Here is a 12,628-nt window from a genome sequence, read left to right as displayed (position 1 = left end):
TAAACATGCAGCCGACCAATCACAGAACTTATGCTTCAGCCTTCAATGTTGATTCAAGTTATATCAATACTATAATATAAGTTAATCAGTTGTGAAATGTTTCATAATTACCCATTAACATAATACAATACAATAATTATTCAGCTCCAGTCAATGTAAAGTTGATTCAAAATTGCATCAATTATAAAACAAGCTTGATTCAGCTATAAAGCTGCTCTGCAGAAGACCATGACATCTTCTTTTAGCTCAGTTCAGTTCTGTTTTTCTCATCTGACAGTGCTAGTCCAGTCAAAAATATAATGCAGTATAACTGAATATTAAATATGGAAGCATAAAGCACAGTTCAGTTGAAATGTAATATGCAAAACTGCAATGTATTTCCAGATTTAAACCAAACCCGCAATGTATTTCTGCACTAAAACTTGCATACATTTGCAAAAACAGACCATTGCAATACGAACAAATTCTGTTTGCGAAACAAAAATTGAATTATATAACATACATTTGCCATTTCCCCTCGTAGTTTCAATGTGTGAATGACATACAAATTTATTTTAGGCAATACTTTTTTAATTTAATTTAGCAACTTATAAAGTGTTACAATTTTTTATGTAATTTATATATTAAAGACAACATTATGCAAAAATCACTTTTATAAAAGGTTTAAACACAGTTGTGTGACAACAGTCTGTGGATATAATCAACTTCTAATAGTAAAAATGTGTTTGATTGACATTCTCCTTTTGTACGTGTCATCAGAGGGGGAAAGCCCCGCCCATTAGAGACCATCTCTCCCTTGTTAGAATAGGACATTGGTATTGTTCTTGAATCTGCCACTATGCTGACACACAGGCATTTGTAGCTCTGCCCTCTTCTGAAAACAGCACAATCTCATTTGAATTTAAAGCGACAGTCACCAAAATTACACAATTAGGATCAAAGCCTAAATGGGGCATATTCAAAGAGTTATAAAACATTATTTCTTCGGTATTTTAAGCTGAAACTTCACATACACACTCTATGGACATCAGAGACTTATTTTACAACTTGTAAAAATGGGCGTAATAGGTCCCCTTTAAAGCCAGGGTTGAAAATGGTAAATTTTTATTTTAGAATTTAACTTTCACCAAACTTTGCACATATGATGGAGAATGCTCATTTAAGTACAAAAACTAGGGCTGCACAATCTATTGTTTTAGCGTAGATCTCGCAATGTGATCATTCACAATAGTTACATCGCGAGTCTACACAATGTTGAGTCTGGATTAGACTGATCGTTTTGCAAATGTTTTTTGAGGCCTATGACTGTGTGAGATTTAAAAGCATTCAGGCATAAGAAACTACCGTTGTACCTTTCAAAAATAATTAAAACGATTAATTTTATGGAATTGTTTATAAAAAAAAGACTATGCAGTATTCTTTTACACTTGGTTATTAAATTACTGTATACGTGAATACAGTTCGACTCCCAAGAAAACAATAAACAGTTTATTTAATTAGCATATTTCTCTTTATTGATTTTGTCTATGCTTGTAGATTGTTTATTATATTTTATGCACTCCCCAACAGAATCATCCCAATCAATCTAAAATTATAGATTCTTTACAAACATTTATTTAATTCATCTAGTGAAATTGTATTCATATTGCAATAAATATCGCAGAATAAAAAAAGAAATCACAATGTGCACTTTTTCCAACACTGTGCAGCCCTAACAAAAATGCCATGTTCTATTGGAGATTTGTTTGGAGTTTTCTATGAAATGCTCCCATAATCATACAAAATGGAAAAAATAAATAAACAATTATAATAATAATAATGATAATAATAATAATAATAATAATAATAATAATAAATAAAAAAAGTTTAAAAAGTGTTACCTTTGTGCCATCAGGACCAGCGGGACCAGCCTCTCCCTCTAAACCTGGTTCTCCCTGTATCAGACAAACAGAAGATGCGTCTCAAATAAAACACTTTACAATTATAACTAAACTGAACTTCAACTCTGAAAACTGGACTGAAGCCAACCCAGGCTCATTCTGAAAACGTAGTCCAGCGGATGTTTCTGGAGACCGCAAAATACATCCCGGGAGGTACGTATTTGTGCAGTTTTGCTTTCAAGAATCTGCGAGAAGCCGCTGAGATATGCTTTTTCGTATCTCGAACGTCTCTCGCGAGTGCCGTTCGTGCCCGCGCTGTTCTCGCGTCAACCCACCAGAGGCCGCTGTCTGACTGACTGAATGATTGACTGCGCGACCGGCCAATCGGCTGACCCACTCTCCTCCTTCCCTGAACCCAACCAGTTTTACCGATTGACACGCCCGCCCGCTCACTTCCCTAAACCCGAGCAACAATTTAGAAAAGCCCTCAAGAAAAAGAAAAGCCCTCGTCTGTTTTTTTTTCACTACTTTTTCAGATTTCACCACGTGAAGTCCGCCGATGCACACGATGAGCTGACCGGACAAACTGATTGCGGCCGGAAAGCCCTCCACACGGAGGTAATCGGTCAGCCGGCAAGCGCGAAAGGTATTAGCGTCACTCCGCCCCGTAGCGTTCGCTTAAAAAAATAAAATGCAGCCATACATACCTCTCGGGATGTATTTCGTGGTCTCCAGAAACGTCCGCTGGTCTACGTTTTCAGAATGAGCCTGGGTTGACTGATGCAGTTTCAATTTACTATAACTTCTATGTTAGGAAGCTTTGATGCAATCTACATTAATAAAGAGTTATAGCAATAAAGAAGAACTGAATTGAATTGAATTAAGCACTTACACACTCAACCGTGTAGTGTTTAACTGTTGTATCACTCCAAATGGAAAAGTGTTTTTTTTTTATTTTTTATTTCACTATCCAGAAATTCGAACCTTTTCCAAGTAGACATCTAACATTTTTCAAATTAGTCAAATAAATGAACAAGCTAACAGTTAATATCACAAATATACCACAGCGATACTCTCGACAAACTGTTAAAAAGCTTTTCGCAGATATATTTAACACTCACCCTTGCTCCGATAAGTCCTGCAGCCCCAGCATTCCCTGCAAGCCCGATTGACCCCTATGCAAACAATAAAAACACATAATAAGAGTCCAAACACACAGATGCTTTCATTATTTATATCAAGTTCCTTTTAAATACATGAGTCCAGTCAGTGAAATGCCAATAATGAGCAATGGTGTGTGACTGCACATCTGCGTCTGAGAGCAATGCCGAGCTCAGATCTAACTTTAACAATACTAATGTAGTCATATGGTTCCTCTTCAGGCTGCATCTGGCACATATATACTCAACAGCTCAATGCAGATCTGAGCTGCCAAACACAATCGGATTTAGCAACAGTCATTTAGTGCTGCATAATAGCACCTCTTGAAAGAAAATGATGGGAAACGGTTTAACACTAATTTTAGGCTCTTTTCATGAATTGGGCACTAAACAACGCCAACAGCTCTTAAAAATGCAGACTTTATTTAAACTCAGATGGTTTGTGAAAGGAGGAAATTGTTGATTAGCAATCTCCAGATGGTTGACCGCATGCTATATGAGCTCTTATATGAGTTGTGTTGGACTTTTGTTAATAATCCGTTACTAAAATTAGGGCAAATTTAAACATGGCTTATTTATTTATTTACTTTTTTGCATATACATGTATAAAACCTGTTAGATGAACAATAGTTTGTCTTATAAATAGTATTCAAAATGAATTATACAGTTGAAGCCAGATTTATTAGCCCCTCTGTATACCCCACCCACATTTTCTGTTTAACGCAAAGAAGATTTTTCTAAACATAATAATTCTCACCATAATAACTCATTTCTAATAACTGATTTCTTTTATCTTTGCCATGAAGACTACCAGTATTAGTATTAGTATTACAATACTATTCAGCTTTAAGAGACATTTAAAGGCTTAACTAGTCTAATTAGGCAAGTTGGGGAAATAGACAGGTCACTGTATAATGATGGTTTGTTCTGTAGACCAGTGGTCCTCAACCCCTGGGCAGCCAACCGGTACCGGTCCCTGGATCAATTGGTGCAGGGTCACACAAGAAATGACTAATTATTTCTGTTTTATTTATTATCTGAGTCTGAACAATCCTTTATTTTGAAAAATGACCATATTCTCTCAGTTACATCACGTCACTTAAGCACCCAAATTTAACCCACAAGCAGCAAAATGAGTAAGTAACAGATATCTATGGAAAGTTTCTTTGCCAACAAAAAAAGGCCCAGGGAAGAACCCATTAACCAGGTTGCGAATTACAGGGGGGCTTTGGGGGGATTGACCCCCCTAAATAAGGCTATATCCCCCTGAAGGACATCAAAACAAGATGTATGGGGTATCAGCTCTTTGAATCTGAGAAAAAGTTCACTCTGATCTCTGTTTTAAATAATAATGTTAATAATTAAAATATTAGATATGCCTTTGACCACCCCTATAATGGCTATTCATTATCATCATAGCCTATCACACAAAATACATAAGCTTGATTAACTCAAGCCTGTATTATACAAACTAACATTATCCAAAGAGTCAATGTATTAAATAAGGTGATTCCAGCTTGTCTGTGCAAGAAAAAGATCAAGTGCTGTAGATTGCAAATGAAAGCAAACCTTAGGGGCGTTTACATATCACGTCTTTTCCACGTGCAAGTTATTTTCATATTAGGAGTGACACGTGTAGAGGGCGTAAAGCGGTCGCACCGTCCAGGCAATAATATCCAGCATTGAACACCCAAACACTGCAGTGCTTTTTAGTTTTCTCTATAAATAAAACTCGTATCAGAGTTGCAGCAATGTTTTGTTAGCTTGTCATCCTTTGAGAAAACGGTTAATGTTCGTCTAGCAATCTACATACATCCCACCCACTACCAGGTCGCGGCAAAATTGTCAATTGATGACCGGTCCGCTGTGATAAAAAAAAGGTTGATTTAAAAAATTATTAAAAAAATTAAAACTGCTTTTATTCTAGCCGAAATAAAACATATAAGACTTTCTCCAAAAGAACAAATACTATAGGAAATACTGTGAAAAATTCCTTGCTCTGTTAAACATCATTTGTGAAATATTTGAAACAGGGCTAATAATTTTCACTTCATACGTATATATGTTGATTAAGGGTGTCCCGATCCTCCAAATCCACGATTCGATTACATTTTCGATTCTAAAGGCATGATTCGATTCGATTTTCGATTATGAATAATTAATTAATGACCAATTAATTATTTGTAGCCTACCGTTTAAACTACCTGACCTGCATGGTCTTTGTTTTACCCATAAACAAATCATACAGTAAATGAATAAAGGCAAGATACACACATAATTACCACCTGTCAATCACTTTTTTCTGCGGGACTCGTGAATAGGCAGTGATCTGTGTCGTTATAATGGCGTCGGTAAAAAAAGACGCACAACCAACAGGGACCAGCCAACAGTATCTGAGGTGTTCGCTAAAATGACAAAGTACAAGTGAGTGAAAGATTGAAGCAGTCCTCTGACTGCCTGGACCTGCTGTCTCGAGCGCATGGCTGTGTGCGTCTGTGTCTGTGTGGTCACGTGATGTGCATTTTCAGAGGTAGAAAGGAAGGAGGGCTGCTCAGAAATGCTACACGCCACTGTGGATGTCAAATCGTTGTCGTTCTAAAATGCTATTTAAAAACAAAGACAGTGTAAACAGAGCCTGAGTGTGTACTTTTTGCGAGCGGATTTGCAACGGGGGCGGGCGGAGGATCACGATGCCGGTGTTGTCTATCGGACGAACTGTACGTAATGCGTACATAGCAGAGCCTGTAAAACTGTGTTTTTTTTTTGTCGACAACACGAACGATGTCAACATAACTCACTGGAAATCCAAAATGCTTACACACCGGCGACTTCGTTGAAAGAGAAGAGGGTTTAAGTTCTGTCGACGGGTCTCCTGCTTCTGCAGTTTAACAAGCACTTCAACAAGCCTGTTATTTTCCCGCTTGGCAAGCCAAGCTGACGTGACATGGGGGCGTGGCAGCATCGACGATTCTATTTTTTGATTCGATAATCGAAATTGAGCATAAATTTCGATCGATTTCGATTAAAAATCAAAATCGTGACACCCCTAATGTTGATATTTATCCCACCTTTTCTCCAGGTTCTCCTGGAAGTCCAGAATCACCAACTTTTCCTGCAGGGCCCTGAGAGAAAGATAAACATAAACAAGTCTTTTTTGTTATCAAAACAGATGGATTAATGAAACGAAATTACTTTCATTAATCAAAATCAACAGCGTATAAACAGGATTAATCAAGGCTAATCATTTTAATATCAGTATCAATCACAATCAGGGAGAATGAAAACAGACAGAAGCAAAAGAAAAAATAGTGTTTGTGTACGTGTGGCGTCTTTTACCTTTGGTCCGGGATTTCCTTGAGGCCCGAGTGTTCCTGGAGGTCCTGACGGTCCCTTGTCCCAAACAAATAAAATAATGTATCAGTAATACATACTAGAAAACATAGACAGGCACTCATTTCAACATTGCAATCTCCCATTATCTGAAGCCAACGTGTTAAACCGTGAAGCAGATGTTCGTGTGTGTGTGTGCATATGTATGTTTGTACAGTTTCCATATCTTGGCAAAGCTACTGCTAAACCTTATTTACATTTTTCAGTACATAATCACAAACACTGAACTAATTACAAATGAGAGATGAGTGCCAAAAAAAAACTAATTAGGTCATGAACTTGAGTGCTCACTAGAAAATACATTTATCACCATAATATTGTTTATTAACCCTTTGATGCACTGCATGGGTCTAAAGTGACCCAAGTTTATTTTTTCTATATCTATTTTTTAGCTTGTGCATCAAAGAGTTATGATTATTTTTTCCTAATAAAAAAGCAGACATCAATTATTACACCATTTAATTGATCTATATTTGAGGACTGAATGTGATAAAAATACACAGTGTTTAAACCAGGGGTGCTCAATCCTGTTCCTGGAGAGCCACCTTCCTGCAGATTTCAGTTGCTACCCATATCAAACACCCCTGAACCAATTAATTAGGACCTGAACACCACGTGATAATTACAGGCAAGTGTGTTTGATATGGGTAGCAACTGAAATCTGCAGGAAGGTGGCTCTCCAGGAACAGGATTGAGCACCCCTGGTTTAAACTCATCACTCTGAGTTGCTCAACACCCAGAAGACGCAAAGTAGATTTCCAGCCCTCGGTTTACACAAAAAGACAGTGGAAAAAATATGTTTCTGTGTGTTGAACGGAAATAATGCATCACTCACTGGCTCCCCTGCGATTCCTTTGTCTCCTGTAGCCCCGGATGGCCCTTGAATCCCCTTCAGAAACAGATCATTCAAATAAAACATGTTGAATGAATTAAATTATTATAATAGTGAAAAGGCAATAAATCAATGATTAATATAATAATAAATTAATATGAAGACAAATGAACAACGGGCCATAAGCACAGAAGTGCTTTTCAGCCACCGATAGACTTCCAGTGCAATGTTAAAGGTGCAGTAGGTGATTGTCTTCAGAAACATTTGTTGTTGTGCTGGTTTAAAGTCTCTCCACAGTCCAATAGTACTGATTAAAGTAAATGATCTAAATGTGTTTATATATATTTTTATATTTGAGGTAAGGCATACAACTAAAAAATGTTGATCCAATTAAATAATGTCGGGCTGACATCTCCCATAATACCGATAAGTAGCTCAGACTGTCTGTCAACAAATGTAGATTCGGACTTCTGCGCATCTGTTCACACAGATCCACCATTCGACGTGAGCATGAGCGCCGCGCGCTGTGACAATCACAGATGAGGTGAAATCCAATGCTGAATTGAAACTTTTTAAACTCCTGAATCAGTATTGGAGTTACTTTAGCACGCTGGAGGAAGGACGACACCATGGCTGAAGTATTACTGTTAGACAGGTAATGTTCTGTTTTAAAACTATTTTAGTCAGGCTAAGCTGATGTCAGATTGTGTTCTGTTATGAGTTGCTTGTATTCACAGACGTGTTGTTCAGCCACTGAAATCTCCCGGTGGAAGCTAGATGTGATTATTTTCAGTTTCATAAGGGATCTTTGACAGCATCTATAATGTAGATTTATAATTAGTTTAACAAAAAAACATCAGTGAATAGCGCTATTCCGCCTAACCTGCTGTATTGAGCTGAAGTTGCTTTTATATTCACATTGGGTCATTTTTGAACAACGACAGCCTTCCTATACTGTTTACCATGCTACTCTGAACATTCGCTCTGATATAGCATGTAAGTGTGGCTTAGTAATAAATGTAATTCCTGAAACCCGCTGGCGAATGAAATGAACTAGTGGGTTGTCTGCTGTTGTGACGCAGTGCGCATGTTCACGATTTCAGGAGGCATGGCTTTGAATCACAGTTCCTCCCTGCCGTCCAAAGCTAATATGCTAAGCGGTTAGCATTTTAGCAGATCCCCTACTGCACCTTTAATGTGACTATCCTTAATTCCATATGGTTCCTTTTACAGCATCAATAATGTAAATTAATCAAAACATGGTCTGCTGATTTAGTTCATGCTCTATGGTCTTGTACAAAAATTCAGGATTTCTGGAAAAGAGTTCATGAACACATTTGTTCAGTTTTAGACTTTCGTATTTCACTATGCCCAAGACTGTTTATACTAGGTAGTTGGACAGACAACGAAATAAAAGATAAAAACATAAAATTTTGGGTCCAAACCAGTTTACTGATTGGCAGACAAATAATTCTTAGGAGCTGGAAATCAGAGGAGGCCCCTTCCTTCCAAGAATGGGCAGTAGAACTTGCTAGAGTGGCCGCATTTGAAAAAATGTCTTATAAGCAAATGGACAAGCTAAACCTGTACTTTAAAAAATGGTCCAAGTACTTAAACTGTTTGGAAATGGAACAGTAATAAATGTATGAGAAATATACTGATGTCAACAGTGTAAATTTGATATGTCATTGACTAAACTTACCCATTCATTTGTTTCATTTAATTTCTATTGTATTTTATTTAAATTTTTTCTTCATTATATAAGATAGAGGCCTTAATTATATTTACTGATAGCCAAGCCAGAACCTTAAAGTAGTAGTTGGGGATTAGTTTGGGGTGGGTTAATAATAGGGAAAAAAAATGTTGATTATTTTCAGACTTGTATTCTGTATTCCATGCTGAAACCTGCCTGAGAATCAATAAAACTGTTAATCACTAAAACATGGTCTGCTAAATAAACTTAAGCAATAGTTGTTTAAGCGTCAAAAGAGATAAGGAGCAGCAGCTGAGTGCTGAAAGTCCATTAAAAATACTACGATAAAATAAATATCCATAATTTAAAGACTTGGAATTTAATGCAGTGCTTCTTGTCTGATGGGAAATGTTTCTATTGTAACTCAATCAGACAGTAAAGATCATTGATGTCAAACATACCCGATGTTAAATGTGGCCAGTTTATAATGGCATGACAGTTCACCGGCTGTGCCACTCTCACTGGCAGAGCTGTTATAAAACAAAACACTATTGGCTGCTTTATAAAAAGGCTACTCTGATCGCCCTCTCACCATGTTTTGGTTGAGATTACATCAAACATCGAATAAAAATACCAATTTCAAAGCACTTCACAGGAGCTTTAAAGAATAGTGTTAAACATTTGCAACACATATACACTCACCGGCCACTTTATTAGGTACACCTGTCGGTAATGCAAATTTCTAATTAGCCAATCACATGGCTGCAACTCAATGCATTTAGACATGTAGACATGGTCATCAGAATGGGGAAGAAAGATGATTTAAGTGACTTTGAACGTGGCATGGTTGTTGGTGCCAGACAAGCTGGTCTGAGTATTACAAAAACTGCTGATCTACGGGGATTTTCACACACAACCATCTCTAGGGTTTACAGAGAATGATCTGAAAAAGAGAAAATATTCAGTGAGCGGCAGTTCTGTGGGCGCAAATGCCTTGTTGATGCCAGAGGTCAGAGGAGAATGGCCAGACTGGTTCCAGCTGATAGAAAGGCAACAGTAACTCAAACAACCACTCGTTACAACCGAGGTCTGCAGAAGAACATCTCTGAACACACAACACGTCCAACCATGAGGTGGATGGGCTACAGCAGCAGAAGACCACACCGGGTGCCACTCCTGTCAGCTAAGAACAGGAAACTGAGGCTACAATTCACACAGGCTTGGACAATAGATAATAGAAGATTGGAGAAACGTTGCCTGGTCTGATGAGTCTCTATTTCTGCTGTGACATTTGGATGGTAGGGTCAGAATTTGGCATCAACAACATGAAAGCATGGATCCATCCAACACTTCAGGCTGCTGGTGGTGGTGTAATGGTGTGAGGGATATTTTCTTGGCACACTTTGGGCCCATTAGTACCAATTGAGCATCGTGTCAACGCCACAGCATACCTGAGTATTGTTGCTGACCATGTCCATCCCTTTATGATCACAGTATACTTATCCTCTGACTACTTTCAGCAGGATAACGCACCATGTCATAAAGTGTGAATCATCTCAGACTGGTTTCTTGAACATGATAATGAGTTCACTGTATTCAAGTGGCCTCCACAGTCACCAGATCTCAATCCAATAGACCACCTTTGGGATGTGGTGGAATGGGAGATTCGCATCATGGATGTGCAGCTGGCAAATCTGCAGCAACTGCATGATGCTATCATGTCAATATGGACCTAAATCCCTGAGGAATATTTACAGGACCTTTGTTGAATCTATGGCATGAAGGATTAAGGCAGTTCTGAAGACAAAAGAGGGACCAGGCTGGTACTAGTAAGGTGTACCTAATAAAGTGGCCAGTGAGTGTAAATCACTCAATACACAGTATAATATTTTTTATTAAAGAAACTAACCGGAAATCCCTTTGGCCCCACCTCCCCAGACTCGCCGATCTTTCCCTGCGGAGAGATTGGACAGACACTGTTACCATTGGAACACAATCAAAGACTGAAGTGACATGCAACAATTGCCAGAGAAACACAATTAAAAGCTGCACATAGTTGCTATAAAAACATAATTAAAGACTGTAGAGGCACTAGTTTGGCAATAGTTACCATAGAAATGCAATCTAAGAATTTAATAGTAAGGTTTTTACCGCGTGTCCAGGGAAACCAATTTTTCCAGGAGGACCATCAGGACCCTGTGAGGAAACATTTGTTAAACTTTGATTTAATAGCATTTATATTTGGTCACTAGATGTCCTGTAGAAGACACGGCCCTTTACCTTTTTGCCTTCAGTGCCAATCTCACCTGGCACCCCATCTGGACCTCTAGGACCCTAAAATAGACACACAAATAAATAAATTAACGGGAAAGGTCAAAACAAATTCCATGTGCTCTGTCTTAAACGGAAATTTAAAAATAAATGATAATGTCAGTTTAAAAATAAAACAGTAATTTAAACACGTGTACACACACACACAAACGACATACAGTACTGTGACATTCCATAAAATGGAACTCTAATTGCTTCTCAAATTCTGAAATATACACTAACCGGCCACTTTATTAGGTACACCTGTCCACCTGTCAAAATTTCTAATCAGCCAATCACAAGGCAGCAACTCAATAAATTTAGGCATGTAAAAATGGTCAAGATGATCTGCTGCAGATCAAACCGAGCATCAGAATGAAGAAGAAAGGTGACTTTGAACATGGCATGGTTGTTAGTGCCAGACGGGCTGGTCTGAGTATTTCAGAAACTGCTGATCTACTAGGATTTTCACGCACAACCATTTCCAGGGTTTACAGAGAATGGTTTGAAAAAGAGAAAATAATCAAGACGTCCAACTATGAGGCAGATGGGCTACAGCAGCAGAAGACCACACCGGGTGCCATTCCACAATTCGCACAGGCTCACCAAAATTGGACAATAGAAGATTGGAAAAACGTTGCCAGGTATGGTGAGAATTTGGCGTCTACAACATGAAAGCATGGACCCATCCTGCATTGTATCAACACTTCGGGCTGGTGGTGTGGGTGTAATGGTGGAGGGGATATTTTCTTGGCACACTTTAGTACCAATTGAGCATCGTGTCAACACCACAGTCTACCTAAGTATTGTAGCTGACCATGTCCATCCTTTTATGACCACAGTGTACCCATCTTCCAGTGCCATGTCATAAACCGGGAATCATCCCAGACTGGTTTCTTAAACATGACAATGAGTTCACTGTACTCAAATTGCCTCCACAGTCACCAGCTATCAATCCAACAGAGCACCTTTGAGATGTGGCGGAACGGGAGATTCGTATCATGGATGTGCAGCCGACAAATCTGCAGCAGCTGCGTGATGACCAAGATCTCTGAGGAATATTTCCAGTATCTTATTGAATCTATGCCACAAAAGATTAAGGCAATTCTGAAGGCAAAGGGGGGTCCTACCCGGTACTAGTAAGGTGTACCTAATAAAGTGGCCAGTGAGTGCACACTCCGACCCTAGGGGGCGCTGTAATATAGGATTTAGATATATGGCATATGTTGGCGTATATTGGGTTGTGCATGTAGGTCAATGTTTAAGAGGCTCTAGGGGTCTACTGATGACACAAAGCTATGCTGAATCTGTCTTTGTCTGAACACACACAAACACACACACACATACAGTTAAAAAAAGTCTC

The 12,628-nt window shown here is 38.5% G+C and overlaps 1 protein-coding gene across 5 annotated transcripts in view; it reads right to left on the bottom strand.

The window, feature by feature from the left end:
• col27a1a (collagen, type XXVII, alpha 1a) overlaps nucleotides 1–12,628 on the bottom strand; it is a 228,928-nt gene that overhangs the window by 33,312 nt on the left and 182,988 nt on the right. For all 5 annotated transcript variants that reach the window (XM_073934154.1, XM_073934155.1, NM_001163294.1 and 2 more), the window contains 8 exon segments: nucleotides 11,236–11,289; nucleotides 11,107–11,151; nucleotides 10,865–10,909; nucleotides 7,266–7,319; nucleotides 6,377–6,430; nucleotides 6,109–6,162; nucleotides 3,002–3,055; nucleotides 1,881–1,934 (listed from right to left, as the gene is read on the bottom strand). In XM_073934154.1, the coding sequence (XP_073790255.1) occupies nucleotides 1,881–1,934; nucleotides 3,002–3,055; nucleotides 6,109–6,162; nucleotides 6,377–6,430; nucleotides 7,266–7,319; nucleotides 10,865–10,909; nucleotides 11,107–11,151; nucleotides 11,236–11,289 (414 nt within the window).

This window comes from Danio rerio, chromosome 21, assembly GCF_049306965.1.
Source record: "Danio rerio strain Tuebingen ecotype United States chromosome 21, GRCz12tu, whole genome shotgun sequence".
Taxonomy (NCBI): domain Eukaryota; kingdom Metazoa; phylum Chordata; class Actinopteri; order Cypriniformes; family Danionidae; genus Danio; species Danio rerio.
Note: the sequence above shows the minus strand (reverse complement) of the source record. Positions and strands in the feature narration are given on the sequence as shown.